The 20,771-nt window shown below is 48.9% G+C and overlaps 1 protein-coding gene across 1 annotated transcript in view; it reads right to left on the bottom strand.

Moving 5' to 3' along the window:
- The window catches only part of APBA2 (amyloid beta precursor protein binding family A member 2), a 233,613-nt gene that overhangs the window by 42,802 nt on the left and 170,040 nt on the right, over window positions 1-20,771 (bottom strand). The window contains exons 5-6 of the mRNA XM_031668991.1: window positions 1,196-1,276; window positions 89-125 (exon numbers count right to left, since the gene is read on the bottom strand). Coding sequence (XP_031524851.1) covers window positions 89-125; window positions 1,196-1,276 — 118 coding nt within the window. The remainder of the gene's footprint in view (window positions 1-88; window positions 126-1,195; window positions 1,277-20,771) is intronic.

Genomic DNA, 20,771 nt, shown 5'->3' with positions numbered 1-20,771 from the left:
TTGCAGGCAAATGCCGAAAGTAAAAGCATCATTTGTTTTGAAGTAAAATGCAACTGCCCCTTGAGAGATAAAATTAAAAGTCACTTACCAGCCACAAAACTTGGAAATGATGCCACCTTCTTTGTCTGTTAGGAAAAATGGAAAAATAAAACACATATCAATTGTAAGTAGGTAGCCCCCAAGGTGAAGGCTAAGCAGGGCTGTGATACGTGTCATAATGAGAAAAGCAAACCCCGCCATGAGTGACGGTGTTCCCAAGATGATATCTTATGTATGCTGATGCTCCATACAGCAAACCAGTCTGCTGCAGGCAACGTGATGTTGGGGAGTGGCCCAAAAGCCCATCGTCTAAAACTTAGGGACCCTCAGACTAGCATATCTTGACTAGAAGGGAGTCTAGAGACCATCCAACACAATGGTGCTCCAAACGGTGGGCATGAGAGCCATCCGGGCACGTCTTTAAAAGCAAGATAAAGGAGACTGGATACCACTCCATCGTTGGCCATCGTTATTTCAACAAAGTTAAACAATCTCATGTAAACTATGTTACCGAGAAAGGGGAAATAACTTCCATCATAGGACTGTTAGTTTATAGGAAATCGTTTGTTAAAACCTGTTGTTGATTTAGAACAGTGGCTCTCAACTGGGATGATTTTTGTTCCCAAAGGGACATTAGGCAATGTCTGGAGATATTTTTGGTTACCACAAATCAGGGGTGGGGATGGGGTAGGTACAAGGATCTAGTGGGTTGAGGCCACGGATGCTGCTCAGCTCCTACAATACACAGGACAGTCTCCAAAACAAAGAATTACCTAGGCCTCAATGTCAATGGTGTCATTGTTGAGAAACCCTAGTTTAGAACATGGTTATCAGACAATGAATAGAATGGCTTTTTATAAAATTAAGAAGTACCAGTGATCCCCCACCCCCACACATACACCATCTGCAACACATGAGCACTCCATGGCACGGTCCTAACAGCAGGGAGGCCCTCTCCTCGCTCCTCCCAGGCCAGCGTGCCGTCACCTCCTCCCCATATGGTGACACCAACTTGGCTTGACCTGGACTCCCTCTCCCCCAGGCACTGGGTGGGACGAGAACATCACGGACTAAGTGAGCAGACCACAACTCAGTGGGTCACTCCATCATTAGATGAGTGTTCCGGCCCAGAACTCTCATCCTTGAAAAAAATTACCTCTGGAATGTTGTTATTGTCAACAGGTCCATTGAGATCAGAGCGCTGCTGCTTCCTTGGCTGCTCCAGACCATTGCAAACCTGGAAATGGGGAAGTTAAAGATCGTGATTTTATATGTTAGAGAAATGCAAGATGCAAAACCTGGATATGCAATATGATACAATTTTGTAAAATGCACGTGTATGTCGGTGTGTGTATAGGTGTGTGTGCAGTCATCTATTTAATTATACTTAAACTGCTATGAACTTAATATTCTATTTTCATACTTCTAAAAAAGTTATTTTAAATCATTTTTAAATTTATCTTTTGATTGCAGTAAAATGCACGTAACATAAAGTTCACCATTTGACCACTTTTAAGTGTACAGTTCAGTGGCACTAAGTACATTCACACTGGTGTACAACCATGGTCACCATCCACCTTCAGAATGTCTTCCTCTTCCCAAAACTAAAACTCTGTACCCATTAAACAAACTTCTCAATACTCCCCAACCCCAACCCCAACCCGAGCTCCTGCCAACCACCATTCTACTCTCTGTTTCCATGAATCGGGCAGCTCTATGCCCCTCATGTAAGTGGAGTTATTATACAGCCAGTATGTTCCTTTTGGAACTGGCTTATTGCACTCAGCGAAATGTCCTCAAGGGTCATCCACATTGAAGCACATGGCAGAACTTCCTTCCTTTTAGGACTGAATCACACTCTACTGTGTGTACATGCCGCCTCTTGTTTATCCAGTCATCTATTGATGGACACTTGGGTTGCTTCCAATTCTTGGCTATTGTGAATGGTGCTGCTATGAATGTGGGTGTGCAAATATCTCTTGAGTCTTCACTTTCACTTCTTTTACGTACATACCTGGAGGTGAAATCACTGGATCATAAGATAATTCTATTTTTCAGTTTTTAAGGACCTTCCGCACTATTTTCCACAGCAGTAGTGCCATTTACATTCCCACCAACAGTGCCCAAAAAGTTAAAAGTCATATTTTAAAAAAACCTAAATACTTGGATGAGAATAAATGCAAAGTAGCCAATCTATTACTACAAAATATAAAATGCCCCAAGTACATGTCATAAGTCTTCTCTTAAAGAAGACACCAAACTATAACTGCTTCTACTTTAATTAATAAAATTTAAGGTTAGGTATATCTTCTCTATTTAGTTCCTTAGATCATTCAGAAGACAGAAGCCAGATCCATAGCCCTTAAATCCCTGTCCAAACCCCAAAGGAGGTTCCAGCGCCTGCATGGTAAGTCCAGTTCCAGAACTTTCTGGAAATAAATTATCGAGAAATAACAATATGATGATGGCAAGGAAGACACTGATGATAAAAGTTACATTTACCAGCTGGGCGAAGTGGCTCACGCCTGTAATCCCAGTACTTTGGGAGGCCAAGGCAGGCAGATCACTTGAGGTCAGGAGTTCGAGACCAGCCTGGCCATCATGGTGAAACCCTGTCTCTATTAAAAATACAAAATTAGCTGGGCGTGGTGGTGGGTGCCTGTAATCCCAGCTACTCAGGAGGCTGAGGCAGAAGAATCACTTGAGCCTGAGAGGCAGGGGTTGCAGTGAGCCAAGATGGTGCCACTGCACTCCAGCCTGGGCAACACAGTGAGATTCAGTCCCCCCCAGTAAATACATACATACATACATACATACATACATACATACATAAAATTAAAAAAAAACACAGTTACATTTACCTAATTTACCTAGCACCTTAGGGTTTACAAAAACCTTTTGTGTACGTGATGAATATTCTCCCCACTGCTTGATAGGTGAGAAAACTGAGACCCCAAGTGTTAAGCCGGCTTCTCTCGGAGTCAGGTGACGCCACGAGGCGTGGCTGCCAGCCCTGTCCCCCGTCCTAGTCTATCAGTGTCTTGCTCTTTGGTGGAACTCTGCCTCTCTGGGGGCTTGAGAAAAATTAAACCACCTGGGCCCACCCTCCCAGCACTGATGGGGACAGACACGCCGTGCTCCAGGCAGCCGGAATGATTGCTGGCTAAGCCTCCCCTCCAGGATCACAGACACCACTGGATTTCGAGGCAATGGGAGTGGGGGATGCAGGGAAGCAGGCGCCGGTGCTGGGCGTTAAGGATGGTGAGGGAGAAGGGACAGCATTGCTGCTACGCCTCAAGAAAGCTACATGGGGCTGCCGTTCCTAGAGCTGAGGGGGTGCAGAGGTGCCGCTGGGACTCAGCAGCGCTGAAGTCTGGTTGGTCCCTGCCTCCCCGGGTCCTGCTGCCCCTATCCCTAAGCCCCATGAGCTCACAGGCCTAGCCAGACCACACCCTGCTGTCCTGGCATGACCGAAGGCCCGGCTCTGGTTTGTCTGGGACTGCGGGCATGCTGCCCTGCTTCTTGAAGCCTAGCATCCCAGGAGCAAAACCCATCCTTCCCCCCAACAAGAGGGCTGTGATCTGCCGGGACTCCACTGCAGTAGACCCTGTGCCGAGCAAGCTGAGCAGACAGTGCCGCCTTCTGCAGGGCTGAGACTGGCCCAGGTACCGCTTCCCCTCACCCATCCCCGGCACCGCTCTTCCTCCTATGGCCAAGGAACACCAGGCAAAAGCTCCCAAAGAAGGCAACAAGAGAATCTCGCCTCAGACGCCGCTCACATTCTCCTAAAGTAAACCTTATTTGGGACATCCCCCAGAGAGCTCTGCTGAGGACACTCTGCTATTTCAAGGTGCACATAGCACACGTTGGTGTTTTACCCACTCATCTGAAAGGTCCCCAACACAGTGCCCTTCTGCATGGACTTGGTTTCCTGAAGCCCTTCCCTGCCTTACTAGTTGCTGGACAGGTGACGGTCATCTCCAAGAAAACCCCAAAGAAATCAACCAGCCAATCAGCAAAAGAAATCAGGTTAACAACATCCGTTCTGCGAGCTGGGTGGGATTTAATTTGTCAGGCAGAGGGAGCGCCACAGTCGCAGGGCGACAGACTCTCATCAGGCGGCCAGATAAGTCAGGGGTTGGGGGACACAACAGGGGCTGCATCTGCCATGGGTTAGGGCTGGGCCAGCCACTGTACCTTTGTGCAACTTCAAGCCAGGGCTCAAGGCTTGGCTGGGGACGCAGACTGATGCCCGCACCCCCCTGCCCTACCCACGGGACTCCCCAGTGCGGGGGCCATAGTATGGGGTGTCCACGGGCAACACAAGCTTGTCTCTACGGGTGACCCTTTCCCCCACATCAGAGTTTCCTCTAACTCCCTCCCAAGCAGGTGTCCACTCATCACCATGACAACCACATCTCACAGTAAACAGCCAGGGTGACTTCCCAAAGAGGCAGGAGGGTGGGCTTGTGATGCTTCTCCTTGGGACAGCCCATCTGGTGCTCTAATTTCCATCTCGGGGCTGGCGGGGTTGGGGGGCTGGCAGCATCTGAAATTCACACAGTTGGAGGCCCACATGGATTTGGGGCTCCAGACATCCTAGATAAAGATGCTATTTAAATCCTGTCATGCCCTCCCCAAAGTATAGCAGACAGTCACCCCTCAAAACAAGATGCCAGCCAGGGCCACCTCAACTCCCCACAGCCAACAGGGGACATGGGGTCCCATCCCTCGCTGAGTAACTGTAGTGGAGCCTGAAACCCACATCAGCCATCCACTCGGAGAAGGCGGTGGCACAGCATGAGAATCAGCATGTGTCCCCGGAGCTCTGAGGACAGAAAATTAACGTGTGGTGTGGGACAGACTCTTCACAGCACACGCGACCCAGGGACAACTGTTCAGGGCAGAGATAAATGCTTGTAATAAAAATACACTAATGCCAATAAATCTTTCTAATAAACACCTTGGCTCCAGTTGGTGAAACTAAAGCTTGGATTTTTAAAAGTGTCAATTCTGATTTTGTCTGCTTGGTGGAACTGAAAATACAGCAATATAACCACATTGCTTTGGATGAAACAACACGAAACCAGTGCACACCCACTCCGCTCAGGCCATCTGCAACAAAGGCAGAGTGCTTCCAAGCACTCTCTGGAATGACAGGCATGTCAGACGCTGAGGTTAGGGACACAGGGCATCAGCGGAAAGCCAGGCTAGCCACAGCCATCCCCAGTGGCCTGTGAAAATTCTCCCCAAACATGACCCTGTGACAGAGAAGTCCTGGGCGGATGAATGACTCCATTAGATGACAGTCTTCTCTGGGAATCACTTCATGATTCCTGTTTTCAAAAGAGGCCATCATCCCTACTCATCTGATATTTCAACAGGGACTTCTTCCTCCCCCCAGCTCAGGAGGGGCAGCCGAGACCCGCTACAGCACCAGAGCTCCAAGCAGGACCGGTGACAGTGTGACCCCCTGGTCGGATGGAAGGTCTCACTCGGCGGCGCGGACGTCCTCTTTCAGAAGCCCTTGGATCCGTCCCGACATCTGCATGGCTCAGAAAACATTACCGTATTGTTCTTTTCCTTCCACTCCTCTTTACAATTCAGGTCACTCCTGTAATGTTTATCTTGAGGAGAACGGAAGCTTCGATAGAGTATTTATTCTTATAATAGTTACTCCCCTGGGGGAGATCATATCTTTTCCAAGCAGATCTGTGGCTTAAAAGTATCACCACAAGACACATTGGGAAAACCAGCCAGTCAGTCTGTACTTAAACATCTCTAGGCAGGCCTGTGAATGGGAGGAGGAAGGGGAGTCCCTCCTGCAACCCAGTATCCAGACATTTCATGGAACATATTTATACTAAACAATAATTCACTATCTACCTGAAATACAACTCATTTTTTCAATTGCTTATTATGGTAAAATACACATACAATAAAATATACTATCTTAATCATTTTTGAGTGTCCAGTTCAGTGTTATTAAATTCATAATGTTGTACAACCCCGAAAAACCAAAATTCTATACACATCTAAATTCAAATGTAACTGGGCACCCTATACTGGTATTTGCTGAGTCCATCAGCTCTAGGGGGCAGACAGGCTGACAGCACACTCTGGCCTGGCTTTATTCCCCGTGCTTGGTCTGCTGAAATCTCTCCTCCATCACTGACCACTGGGGCGACCCGCACACATCCTCCACTTCATTGTTCACTGTCTCTTCACAGAGCCCTGTAAAGGGCAGGCAGCGGATGGCTGTGTCCAGTGCAGCACTTCAGAGCAGAATCATATTTGTCTAAATTTGTCACTGCATTTTGAGGCTTTGTCAAGTACCGTCCAAAGGTAGGCCCACATGGCCAGGCCTGAACAGGTGCCTGTTGTATGTCCCGTACAGCACAGGGCAGCTCTTGCTGAGGACAGGACGACGCATACAACAAACACCCTGACCTGGGACAGCTCACCTTCCAATGTGGAGACAGAACCCAGTGATCCTGCCAGCCTCAGACCCTCCACAGGATGAGCCAGGGTATAAACAGACACACACATGAACAGAAGCAGGCCCTGGGAGATCAGGCCAGAGGAGCTGAAGCAGTGAGGCCAGAGACCAAACTATCAAGGTCTCAGTCAGCACTTAAACCATTAAGCAACAGGGCTGCTTAATTTTTTTCCTTTGAAAGTAATCAGAACCCTCACGCATTGCTGGTGAAAATGTAACATGTTCTGTCACTGTGGAAAACACCTGCGGTTCCTAAAAACAGTAAACACTGAATGACCACATGACCCAGGAATTCCACTCCTAGAAATACACCCAAAAGAGCTGACAGCAAATGTCTACACACAAGCTTGTACATCTATGCTCACAGTGGCACTGTTCACATTAATCATATGGCAGAAACAACTCAAATGTCCATCAATGGATGAGTGGATGAATAAAATGTAAAATAGCCATTCAGCGGAATACCACTCAGCCACAAAAATGAACATACTACAACAGGGATGAACCCTGAAAACATTATGCTGGTGAAATAAGCCGGACACTAAAGGGCACATATTGTCTGATTCCATCTTTACAGATTATCCAGAATATGCAAATCCAAATGAGAGAAAACAGATTTTTCATTGTGGGGGGGTTGGGGGGCGAGGGAAGAATGGGAGTGACTGCTTAGTAAGTACAGGGTCTCCTCTGGGGGCACTGAAAATGTTCTGGAACTAAACAGCAGAAGTGGTTGCACAACATTGTACTAAATGCCACCGAACTGTGCACTTTAAAATGGTAAACTCTGTGTTCCGTGTGTATTACTACAGTTTAAAAATAATGGGAGAAGCAAGAGCAAGGAGAGTCCTCTAAGGGTCTCAAACATATGCCCTACGAGAGCACCTTCACCCAAGCTCTACGGAGGTCACCCGCCAGCTTGTACTGAGCTAACCCTCCAGTGACTGACACCCAGGCAAAGTGGGAGATGGTCCAAGGGAGGGGGTGAGTCATCCAGGTAGCAGAGACAGCTGTCCATCAACCACTGACACCCCCTTCTCCTGGTCACTGGCCTCACATACCAGGTGCCGTGCTGGGTCCGTCTGTGGGGAAGGTGGGAGCTCCGCCCATCCTTCCCCCACAAGGGGGCTGTGATGCCCCTGGGACTCCACTGCAGTAGACCCTGTACTGACTGAGCTGAGCAGACAGTGCCCCTTTCTGCAGGGCTGAGACTGGCCCAGGGAGAGTCACCCCCCAGTGCTGCAGAACTAGGGAGAATTCCATTGGGTTTTATTCAATTCTCAAATGAGAAAATCTTCATCAACCCTTTCTAATACCATTGCTTAGGTGCCGGCATGACTGCTTCTGCCACTGGTTCTACACGTTTGCTGCAAACATCTGCAATTTTTCCATCCTGCTAACTTAAAAGCAAGAAGCCCTGTGTGCATAGTTTAATTACAGCAACCCACTGGGGCTAAAAATCAATCACGTGGCTTTATCCGTGGCTCAAGCCTACAGCTCTCCCAGGAGGCTTGACCTGTGACCTCCCCTGTGGCCTCCACACTTGGCCTCGAGCCCTGCATACGTTCTGAGAAAACTAGCTTGACATCTGAAAAATGAATGTAACGACGGTGCCCAAGCCAAAAGGAAATTAAATGACCAATAGTAAGTCGATATTAGACTTTGGTTTCCAGAGGGCATTTTCTACAGTATTTAATTTCCACTAATTTATGTAGGCCACATCTCTGTTCTCCTAATATGAGGAGTCCACAGTTCCAGTCAATAAGATTAGTCCTAATAAGAAAAAAACTTAGTCTCAACGGAACTGCTTCAGGCTGCAGACATTAAAACAAAGTCCTACAACTCATAATGTGAAAAACAAGTTTCACCAGATGATGTAGAAAGAAGATACCAATGATCCAGTTAACTTCACTAAATCTACCTGTCTACTTTCATGAATATACACAGAATATCTGGGATATTGAAACTTGTGGAAAAGGCAAGAGGATAGCAGAAATAGCTGTTATTTAATGGTGGATTTAATGATATATGTTTATTTTAATGACACAAGGCATGACCACCACCACTTTACTATAAGCCATAGCCTGTAGGATCCATGTTCCTTCCACGCCTGCCAAGGTGGGGTCATGACCCACACAAGACCTAGGAGAGAAGGGGAGGCTCCCCACCTCCCGCTCAGGATGTGGCTGTATTATTTACTCAGGGCTCATTTTGGCCTTGAATGTCCTCCTGAAACCTCCCAGGGACGTGCCGACCCACCGCCCCATGACCACACAGGCCTGAATGGCTGTAATCACAGCTCATCCCTACTGTGGCTACATCCAAACAGTTCTGATTGGCCCAAAATGTTTTTGCTTCTTTGTGGGTGATAGTTTGGATATTTGTCCCCACCCAAATCTCATACTGAAATGCAATCCCCAATGCTGGAAGTGGGGCCTGGTAGGAGGTGTGTGGATCGTGGGGCAAATCTTTCATGCAAGTGGGCCATCCCCTTGGTAGTAAGTGAGGTTTTGCTTTGAGTGCACAAGAGATCTGGTCGTTTAAAAGTGTGTGGCACTTCCCCCTCCAACCCCTACTCTCTCTCTTGCTCCCATTCTCACCATGTGAAGTGCTGGGTCCTGCTTTGTCTTCCTCCATGATTGAAAGCTTCCAGAGGGCTCCCCAGAAGCAGATGCTAGTATTTTGCTTCCTGTATAGCCTGCAGAACTGTGAGCCAATTAAACCTCTTTTCTTATAAATTACCCAGCCTCAGGTATTTCTTTAAAGCGGTTGCAAGAACAGCCTAACGTGGTGTGATAATGGCTACATGGGTTCAGACTGGCTCAACTTGGTTTTAGAGGATCCACATTGGCTCAAACCAGTTATTCATCGAAAAACGTCTTCCTCTCTTTATTTCTTTTACTGTGGTAAGTATACATAAGATACAATTTACCATCTTAATCATTTTTAAGTGTACAATTCAGTGGCATTAACTACACTGATACTGTTGAGCGACCACCACCACCGGATCACCTCCAGAATGTTTCCATCTTCACAACTGAACCTCTGCACCCATTAAACACCAGCTCCCCACTCCCTGCCCTCTCCAGCCCTGACCACCGCCATTCTACTTCCTGTTTCTGTGACTCTGACTACTGTGGGTGTCTCAGAGAAGTGGAATCACACAGCACTTGTCCTTTTGTGACTGGCTCATCGCACTTAGCAGGATGTCTTCAAGGTTTGTCCATACTGTAGCCTGTGTCACAATTTTCTTCCTTTTTCAGGGTGACATTCTACTGCATGTGAAATCCTTTTCTTTTGTACTTTATCGCTATGCTTGTGGCTCAGAAGAGCAAATACAAGGCCACAATGAAGCAAGAGGAGCCCTGACCCACCATTGCTTTGCCTGTGGAGTGGGTTTTGAGGGCTGGGGAATGGCCGGATGACCTCCCTCTCCTGAAGATGAATGCAAGTATTTCTAAAAGTGGGGCCCAATGAATGAATGAATGAATGAACGAACATGCTATCTTTCACATAACTGGGGCCCAGTGAATGAACAAATGAATGGATGAACATGCTATCTTTCACATCACTGGGGCCTAATGAATGAATGAATGAATGAACGAACATGCTATCTTTCACATCACTGGGGCCTAATGAATGAATGAATGAATGAATGAACGAACATGCTATCTTTCACATCACTGGGGCCCAGTGAATGAATCAGAGGGGGCAGTCTCCAGAGGCAGAATCATAGGCCACCTGCAAGCACATGGGTTGAAGGACAGGGGCTGACGAGACAAGAGGGTGAAGGAGTGATGCCGCCACACACGGCAACAGCCTCCACCCTGGCGTCGCACCCGAGCAGCTCTTGGGGAGCAGCATCTCCCCACCGGAAATCCACCTCGGGCTCCCTGCACAGCCTGGCTGCACCCACAGCAGACCAGGCGGGCCACCCGTGGGGCAGGCTCAGAAGTGAGTCAGCACCCAGTGTCTCTTAAAAGGACCAGGACCAGATGGAGGCCTGGAGCACAGGTAGCTGTTGACTCTGGAGGAGCGGAACAGCTTCTGTGAGCCTAGCCCAAACATCCTTCAGCTCCAACAGTTTGGGCCTTGGCTCGGTCTCAGCTAGAGAAAGATCAACTTCTCTTCTGTGAAGGTTGACTGGGGAATTAGGGGTAGACATGGGTATGGCAGGTCCTGGAGGCCTCTATCAGCCCAGGGGCTCCATTCCGTTCCACATCTCCTTTCTGCACATGTCTGAGTTGTGCCTAGTTTTCCTGAGCTGCCCATGGTATTAGCTGACACAGGATTAGGAGTTATTCTTGGTCAGCCCCCTATTACCATAGTCCCAAGTCTTTTCATAGTCACTGACTAGCATTGGTTGTGATCTGAATGCTTTGGGGTAAAATTCCCACATCTGCCATCACCACGCTGTGACATCTTGGGCAAGCATACCATGGGTGACAATGTGCATCTCAGCATGTTCAGCCATACGATCTTTCTTCCTAAACAGATATTTCTATAACTTCTTGCACCGAGCCCTGCACCTTCTAAGGAACGTCATGGACTAACCGATTTCACCAGCTGGGTGTCTCTCAAGCCTCTGGCATGACGCCAGGTGCCACAGAGGCCCAAGAACGGGAGGCATGGGGCCTTGAGAAGCAGATGTACGCAGACTGTCTGGGTCCCGTACCCAACGCTCTCACTTCCCACAGTCTGCCCTAGACACCCCAGTGGCAGATGAGTGTAATTCAAGTTAATATCTCACATAAACACACACACACACACACACACACACACACACACACACACTGAGCACCTCAGCCTGCTGGCACCTCTTCAGGCCCTCCGTGCAAGTCCCTATAGACACTGTCCATCTACCCCTCCCATGCCTCTGCCTTCCCAATCCATCAGAGCTGCTCAGGCTCAGGGGACCCCGCCAACAGGCGGCCACCGCCAACGGGTGCTTTCTTCCCCGGAAGGATCTCTCCTAACTGCCCTGCTACATCCGGCCTTCCTAACGTCCCCCGCCTCAGCTCCCCAGTTCTCTTCTGGCTCCCCTCCATGCCCCCAGTGGAACCTTCTGTCCCTCTCTCATTACTATCCCCCAACCCATGTCCTTCGCCTTCCCCTTGTCCTGTTTCAGGGCTCAAAGCCATATCACAATCCCAGCTCCCCCCATGCCGAGGACACCACACACCTTGCATGTTCCTCCATCCTTGTTCATCCCCACCTTGCCAGTTGAATTCCCAAAGCCCCCCTCAAAGTCCCAGAGCCTCTCCACCTGTCCCTAACTCTGCAGCCTGTCCCGGAAGCCTGCCTGGAACTGTCTCGAGCCTAGCCACACCTGGATGGGGGCAGGGAGAGTCTCACATGTCCGTCTCCCTCTAGAATAAGTTTCAAATGCAGGATAATGCCACTTTCACCTTTGCAGCCCCAGTGCCTACCACATGGCAGGTGCCAATTTGCATGGACCATGTGGGAAGGATGCAGGGAGGGCCAGCCCCCCACATCAGGAGTGGCCCAGCAGGGGGAGCTGGCTTTGAAGAGTGTGAATTTGGGGTAGAAACTGGAAAAAAGGTGCCCAAGGTTAAGAGAGGCTTGGCTATCATTTGGAGTCTTCCAGGCCCAGCTGGTCTGCCTGGAAGAAGAGGTGTGTGGGCTTCTCAGCTGACTTCCTATTTGATATTGAGTGTGAGAAACTCAGGGCAGCCCTGGGGGCTGTGCAGCTGTTGCCCCATCCCCCAAATCAGTGACTCTGGAGTAGAAAGAGGCGTGCGAGAACTCCCCCAGCACGACACAAGCCACACTCAGGAGGGCCCTGCAGGGGGGACAGCGTGGGGGCACCTTGGGAGGCCTTAACCTGACCTCGCCCCCAACAGCTCCAGTGCGGCCCTGGCCAGTCCTGGTCTTCCTCTCGTCCTGTCTCACAAGCGGGGCTCACCACCTCCTTTGTGTCACTCCCTAGGACAGGTCCACTAGTGTCTCCACCCCTGCCCAGCAGGGCCTGTACCCAAACTGGGTGCAGGGCCTTGCCCACCCACCTCCCCCAGACCCGATGAGCTTCCCATGGACTGAAAACTCATCATCATCATCATCTGTGCAAGCACTCCATGCCCTGCACCATCCATACGGACACTGCCCCAGACCAACTCCCCTCCCCACAGCCCCAGGAGACGGGGGGCTGCTGGCACAGGTGGCCCGTCCAGAATGTTCCTGGGCCCCGAGCTGCTGCAGCTGGGTGGGATGCCGGCTTCCGGACAGTGGCTCCAGCATTCCTAACCACTGCACTCTGCTCTCTCCCTGAGGACTGGGGTGTGTTGAAGGGGGAGCTACTTTTTAGATCACCATTAGTGGGACAGCTTTACGTGCTTTGCCCCAACAGTGTTTTAGAAGAATGTTTTAGAAACCCCAGCTTCACCTAGATTTTAAAAGTACTCTAAGCAATCCCAGATTCCTGATAAACTGCTCCCTGATAGTAACAGCCACCCATGGTGACATGTTATCAAAAGGCTTCATACAAATCCAAGAAGGCAGCTGTGCTCACTCAGCAAACGGGCCCTGAGACATTGAGTTCAGAAGCTCACGGGGAACCAGCCAGGGTTGAAGCGTCAATGCACCCTGTGGGATTTTATTTTTCAAGGCAATCCTGGGAATCAGTAGCAGGAGGTGCGGTGTCCACCCTGTCACAGTGCTGGGAGCAGAGGTGTGTGGGAAGCAGTTCAGTACAGATGACAGGGGACACAGGAGCACCCCAAGAACCCTCCTGTGCAGCCTCCCTGTGTGCCTGACGCCATGGGTGGGTAAAGCAAGGGGCACTGTAGAATCTGGGGCATGGCTGCAGAAAGGAGGGAGCCAACTGTACTCCACTGAGGCCTAGGAGGCTGGAGAGTACCTTCCCCTGCCCAGGCGGGCCATGCCCCAATGCCCCCCATAAGCTCCTGCCCTCAGCACCACCTACAGGCTCTTACGGGCTCTTTCCCAAGTCCCATCCTACTGTGGGCCAGGTTTAGACAGACCCCAGGCCCCTCCCTCCTAGGCGCAGTGCAAGCCCCAAAGCCCCTCTGTGCAGGACCGCCCCATCTGCACACCTGCTGCCCCACTGCATGCTGATGGAGGAGGGGAGCCGGGCTGCCACTCCTGTCTCAGCCCTCTTCTGTAAAGCAGAGACTGACACTCACTTCATATGCTGCCTAGCAGGGCATGTGTGTGAGGCTCCGGCTCAGAACACACATGGTGCCACTGCCTCCCTGGGGGACACACCCAGTTATCTGCGCTTTTAGCACCTTCTCTCCCTTAGCACCAGACTCCTATCACACTCTCAGAAGGTTCTTCAAAAAGCAAGGCTCTATTGAATGCCAAGTCACGGCCACAGCATCTCTACAATGAGCAATGATGCACAATTCTGCGTTTGATGCGACCTCGGGGCCTTCTATCACGCTTCGCTTTAACTGTTGTATTAAGTTGACGTATTGATTTTTCTTCTTTTTTCTGTTGTCAGAAGGCTCTTTCTAGAAAGCACCAGCTGAGCCAGGGATAAACAGAAATCATGAAAACCCCAAATAATCAAAACGCGTATTTGGTTTGCCATTCCAAGGGGTGGAACTATTCTACACTTGTTAACTAAAACACCTCACCTCAATAGCCATGGAGGTCCTGGACAAGGAATGCCTGCAGCTCCAGAAATCTCCAAGGTCCCAAGGAGCAAGTCTCTACAGGGAGAATTTCAGGCAGGGCTGACCTTTGCAGAGTATCTCCTGATAGATGTCACAAGGTAACAGGTGTGATGGGGGCTCCAAAACAATCCGTCCAGCCCTTGCCAAACCCGTATGTTCCACTGGCCACCCAGAGGCATCCAGAGAACATGCCATCCAGGGCCACCATCCCACGGACCCACAGAACTAGGATCTTTGGTGCTGGACAAACAGGCTCTTACGGTGCCCCCCAGGAGTGTGGGTGGGTCGCCCCAGGAAAAGCAATGATCAACAAACTACTCTCTTCAAGGGAAGGTGCCAAGGATGCGCCAGGTCCACATGCTCATCCCTGAAGCTGTGAGACTGAGCCAGGCACCGGTGCCCAGCTGGGCTCCTCCCTCCACTCACGCTTCACTGCCTGATAGTAGAGGGCCACACGGGTAGGTGTAGAAATCCTAACTCCATCAGGTCACTCAATACGAGCCTGGCTGGACCCAACTCATGTATTCCTTAATCACTGCATGTTTAAAAAAAAAATCAATACTTTATGTCAACAAAGTTAAAAAAAATTAAGAAACATGTCACAATGAACAATTTTTTTTTTTTTTTTTTTTTTTTTTTTTGAGACGGAGTCTTGCTCTGTCACCCAGGCTGGAGTGCAGTGGCCGGATCTCAGCTCACTGCAAGCTCCGCCTCCCGGGTTCCCGCCATTCTCCTGCCTCAGCCTCCGGAGTAGCTGGGACTACAGGCGCCCGCCACCTCGCCCGGCTAGTTTTTTTGTATTTTTTAGCAGAGATGGGGTTTCACCGTGTTCGCCAGGATGGTCTCGATCTCCTGACCTCGTGATCCGCCCGTCTCGGCCTCCCAAAGTGCTGGGATTACAGGCTTGAGCCACCGCGCCCGGCCCACAATGAACAATTTTTACTTGACTTGTTTGATCTGTGGCCTGAGCTCTGGTGAACTCAGGACGTGTTAGCACTGAGACAGAGACATTTTACAGACTGGAGGCTTCTATATCTATTGGTCACCTCACTGACACCATATCCCACTCACTGAGAACGACAGGGCATGCCAAGCCTCTCAACAGCAAGGACACAGACAACAGAGGAGAAGAGACCATCACTCTCCAGGAGGAACACTGCACAGCTCCCCCACGCTGACTCACTCTCCAGCGGGCAGGCTCGAATGCGGACTGCACAGAACTGGACGCTTTCTCTTCTCAGGTTCTTCAAGGGCTGTGTTAAGCAGTGTTTAGAGGCATGTGTTTTGGCATAACACATTCTATTCACAGGGGAGCTACTTAACTGTGCCATCTGCAGCATGGGACAAACCGAGCTCCATCTCTCTGGGTTGCTCTAGGATTTACTGAGATCATATTCCTAACACCTCTAACATGGTGCTGGCAGTCACCACCAACACCGCTGCCACCTCCACCAGCACCCAGGGACTTTACACAAACCACAAAATAAGAAATGTTAAATCTGCAGAAGCCAAGGGTCCTGATAATCACACAGCAACAACCTTTCCATCGTCACCATTTGGGGTTGCTGAATCACCCTGAAACTGAAGCACACACGGAGAGGTCTTGGGAGTTCATGTGTCCTGGTCCTCTGCTCCCCAGGGTGTAAAGCTTGGGTCTGTATTCTCCCATAGGCCCTGCCTGGAGGGAAAAGGGCTCGCTGATCCACTGTGTTTGGGAAGCACTGGCCAGACTGGCTGGTGTCTCTGCCACAGCGAATGAGGGACTTTATGCTGCTCGTGTGTGAGAAATCAGGAAACCTCCAAGAAGGGAAAAGCTTTGCAGCAAAGTTTCCCAAAGTCATTTGCCAACCAAATACAGCCAATTCTCATTCATATAGTTATGTTCTGTAAAGCTGCCCTGAGCACTGAGTTGATGAATACCAAATACATTGCTCCTAGGGGCAATACAGGGTTAGGTTCCTATGAGCCTCGGGACACATTTTTGTCAATGAATCAACACAGAACCTTGTTTTATGTGTGTTTCTGTTTATAGACACCTTGTTTAATACAGATTTCTTACAATTAATTATATGCAGTATTTCTTTATCACAAAACACTAGCTGAGAAGAGTTTAACACTTCCCTGACCCTAGATCACAAGACAGTAAAGTTCTTGGGTTTTCTGCCTGTCCACTGTGCTTTTTTAAATTGGGCATTGTCCCATGAATCTGCAAATTTAACCATTCCTCCATCTTTTCCTTAACTTCATCATACACTACAGAATTTACTTTAGCACCTCCCAGAGTGGCAGCATAGATGAGTCAGCACTGTCACTCAGCCCTGAAGGAAGCTTCTGTAGCACATGAAAGGCACATGGCAGCCATTCTGTGCTGAGGATCACTAGACTTCAGCACCACACTTGAGGGCCATTTTATCACACACACACACACACACACACACACACACACACCCCAACAAAAATGCAAAGAACTCTAAATAGATTGTGAAAAGAACAGCTGTTTACAGTATGAGAGCTGAAACAAGAAGGCAAAGCCTTGTTCAACCTCAGCTGGGAACATGAGAGTTGGGTGACTCAAATTCTTCCCTTCTCTGTACCTCCGCTAATGACCGGGAAAGCGCCAGGAGTATTGATTTCAGGGTTACAAATCAATTTTAGCAAGTTAACAAAGTTGCAAATATGAAATCCATGAATATTAAGGATCAAGTGGTACTTTGTTTACAGAATACCTCTAAGAACCTGTTTTGGGAAATCCTGACCTAGGTTTGTCTCTTTGATTTGAAAACTCACTACAATGGAATTCTACAATGCCATATGGCAAAGACTTTTTTGCCTGTATTTTCCAAATTTTCCTCAGTAAACTTGCAGTGCTTTGAAAGAAACTTTTTTTATTTTACTAAAATAATTCATGTGTAGATCTCTGTTCCCCATCCTGTCTTCCTACAATTTTAGAAATTCTATCGCTTTTGTGTCTCTCATATCCCAGTCCCCGGGCAGACCTCTTGGTCTCAGCAGAGTTACACAGGCGGTAGGGCTACCTGCAAACTGAAGTCTTTTCAAAATGCATGGCATCCTACAGCTCGGGAGGGCTCCAAAGGCCACACAACCTACTTCTGAGTACAGACAGCAACTCATTTTTCTTTTCTTTTCTTTTTTTTTTTTTTTTTTTTTGGAGTGGGGAGTCTTACTGTGTCGCCAAGGCTGGAGTGCAGTGGCGCCATCTCGGCTCACTGCAGCTTCCACCTACCCAGCTCAAGCGTTTCTCCTGCCTCAGCCTCCCGAGTAGCTGGGATTACTGGCGCACACCACCACGCCCAGCTAATTTTTGTATTTTTAGCAGAGACGGGGTTTCACCATGTTGGCCAGGCTGGTCTCGAACTCCTGACCTCAGGTGATTTGCCCACCTCGGCGTCCCAAAGTGCTGGGATTACAGGTGTGAGCCACTGCACCCAGCTGGCAACTCATTTTTCATATCGACCAGCAATATCCTCTGTGAACACATCCACCCAGACTGGGAAGAAGGAACCATTCAATTAAATCCCTCTGTACCCAAAGGAGGTGGAGGGGTCACAGATGAGTCATTAACATCTTAAAAGTGCTGCAGAGATGATGAAAATAATATAACTGAAATTCAAAAGAAAGTGTACTAAAGAAGAGGATATATGCAGCAGAAAGTCACACCTACAGTGTAGAGAGTGCTTCTGTGAGATGGAAATGCATCCAAACCCCAAAAGATACAGGGCATGCATCCAACATCCACAGACGAAGGGAAACAAGTAGGCAAGGTCATCGAGGGGAAATGATCAACGCTGACGTACGGCATGGGGATTTCTCCTTGGGTAATAAACCCAAAGAAGGAAAACATGATTTGTACAAAGAGGTCTGTGGCAGCCTTACACCCAAGAGGAAATGCCGTTCACAATCTGCACGCTCAGTGGCAGAGTACGTAAGAGAAATACGTGACACGGCACATCATCGCCCAAATGGATCGTGGAAAGGTCACCACAAACAATCACGAAAAGTATATGGCGACATGGAGAAACATTTATCAAACATCAGATTTTAAAAGCTGTATGACAAAAATACATCTGTGTTATGATGACAGCCACGTACATCGTTTACGCTCAATGCTATGATCTGAAAAGGCGCACGGATGAAACAGCTCATCCGTGAGGGTAGCAGGGACCACAGAAAATACATTTTTTATCGTCTCATTTTTTCTAACTCTACTGTTGCCATTCGTGCAATGACTAAATGCTATTTGGTCCTCTTAAAAATATCCAGGACACACTTTTTCAAGCTGTACAATGAGTAGAAGAGAAGGGAGGGTTGCTGCCCAATTTCCTCCAGGTGAGTCTCCTACAGCATCACAGCTGGAATGTGGCATCTTGTGGAAATGCAGATTCAGTTTCAGCAGTTTGGGGCGGGGCTCCCCAGTAACGCCAGTGCTGCCGGGTTAGGGTTACAAAGCAAGAGTCTACAGCACCTAAGTGACCAATATTGCCAATGTCTCTCTTCAGATTTTTTTTTTTTTTTTAACTGCAGCCTCAACCATAGGGATCACGACACGATGTGGACAGCACTGGGAACAGAGAGGTGGGCATAGGACACACGGCACCCTGTGCACCTGTTTGAGGCCAGGCCTTTGTTGGCTCCGGGCACAGCCTGGCTGACCACAGGGGAGTAAGGGGATTGCTCTTAGGAAAGCACGTTGTGATTTCAAGCAAGGCAGCACCAAATCTCCCAGTGCACATCTTTCATAAAAAATCTTGCTTTCAAGATGAGTTCTACGGCTCTTTCCGGTCAGCTTTCAAAGAGGTCCTCATCTGGAATGGGGTACTCAAATCTAAGGACATGGAGACCCTGCCCACGTGCAGCGGGTCTGGTAGAGGTTTCAGAAAGAGTAGTCAGGACCCCCGGCACCAGGGTCCTTGTCAGCCTGGAACTCTGGAACTGGCAGGTGCTCCCCTTGACAGAGTTAATTTGTGAACTGATGAAAGAGAAGAGAAGAGAGAAAGAGAGAGAGGAAGGAGGGAAGGGAGGAAGGGAGGGAGGGAGGGTAAAACAAAACAGAACAAAAGCTATACAATCATTAACCAGTTTAAATCAACTTTTCTAGTGTCTCAGACAAGACCATTTCCTTCAAGGACACACTCTTCTTAGGGGGAGAAGCGACCTACTTTTCCATTCAATGCCTCTTCTGGGAAGAAGAGACCTCCTCTGGATCCTCCACAATGGCTGGGGACTTCCCTCACCTCCACCTGCCCTTTTAAACAGCTACTACCACCCATCCATCCAATCATTCCCACTCATGTACCTCCCAGCTCTCCAACCCCAAGATCTCTGTGTTTTTACCCCAATTACCATCTGGTTAGCACGAAGCACAAAACCAGAAAATATCAGGTCTTGCTTACTCCCCACCACGCTCTAAAGATTTTTTTTGACAAGAACTTGGCCAGCAATGCCATCTGTCACAACAAGATGCAGCATGTCACGTGCTCTGCACAGCCCACGTCAATCTCTGAGGTGCCTTCACCACTGTTGTGGGACAAGCCCATGCCCTGCTAAAGACCAAAGAAACACTTTTAAGCTGCTTTGGCCTAAAGCCTAGACCCAGGGTCCAGAGCCTCCTGGCCTTAGGGGTGAACTCCCCCAACACCCACAAACACTGTGGGACTTCCTACGCATCCCACAGCCTCCTGTAAACACGGAATTGCTGTGAATGACGGGAACACCTGCAAAGCGAAGTCAACTGACACTTAATGTTCTTCAGAGGGAACACAAGACATTAAAATACCAGTGCTGAAAATCCAAGGGTCAATATGATTTCCATTCCAAACCCAAGCTTTCAGTACACACACACACACACACACACACACACACACACACACTCTCAAATTCATGAACTCTTCTCAGAAAAAAATGTTTAATAGTTAAGGCTTTAAAAAATATGACAGCAGTCTATATACTTGGCCAAATAGAAGTTACTTCACACAGGTCCAATAATCACATCTTCTTTATATATTCACTGTGAGGCTTGTGTTTTTTTTTTTTTTTTTGGAAGGCAGCTTTTCAAATGTGTTTATTAGAATGCACGCTGACTTTGCTATAATTAAAATACAGTTATGTTGACATCCACTGCCCTCATTAGCATGCGTTTCTTCCCCGAGGTTTTGTCAAACCTTCAAAAAATCCTTTTCCAAATAGTTATTCACAGCTATTTACCCACCAGGCCAAGGCCCCCGGGCTTTCAGAGATGCGTCCACTGTGAAATGCACTCTGGACCCCACCCCAGCCACCAGGCCACCCAACACTGGCCACAGCAGTGTGTGAGCACCAGCACCCCCACGTCTTTGCCACTGCCCTGCTGGTCTGAGTACACCCCTGAGGATGGAGGGGCTCTCCCAGACACTGTCCCACCATGAGCAGACCCAGGGCAGCGGGCAAGAAATCGAACCTCTCTTCTAGGGTGGGAGGAGGGGTGTCTTCTGCGAGACACGAGTCGCCACTCAGCCCTCAACCGGCTTCACTCCTGAGTCTCAGGGGTGAGCTTAAGAGTGGCCGGAGCATCCACACAACAC

This window comes from Papio anubis, chromosome 7 (genome assembly GCF_008728515.1).
Source record: "Papio anubis isolate 15944 chromosome 7, Panubis1.0, whole genome shotgun sequence".
In the NCBI taxonomy this organism is placed as follows: domain Eukaryota; kingdom Metazoa; phylum Chordata; class Mammalia; order Primates; family Cercopithecidae; genus Papio; species Papio anubis.
Note: the sequence above shows the minus strand (reverse complement) of the source record. Positions and strands in the feature narration are given on the sequence as shown.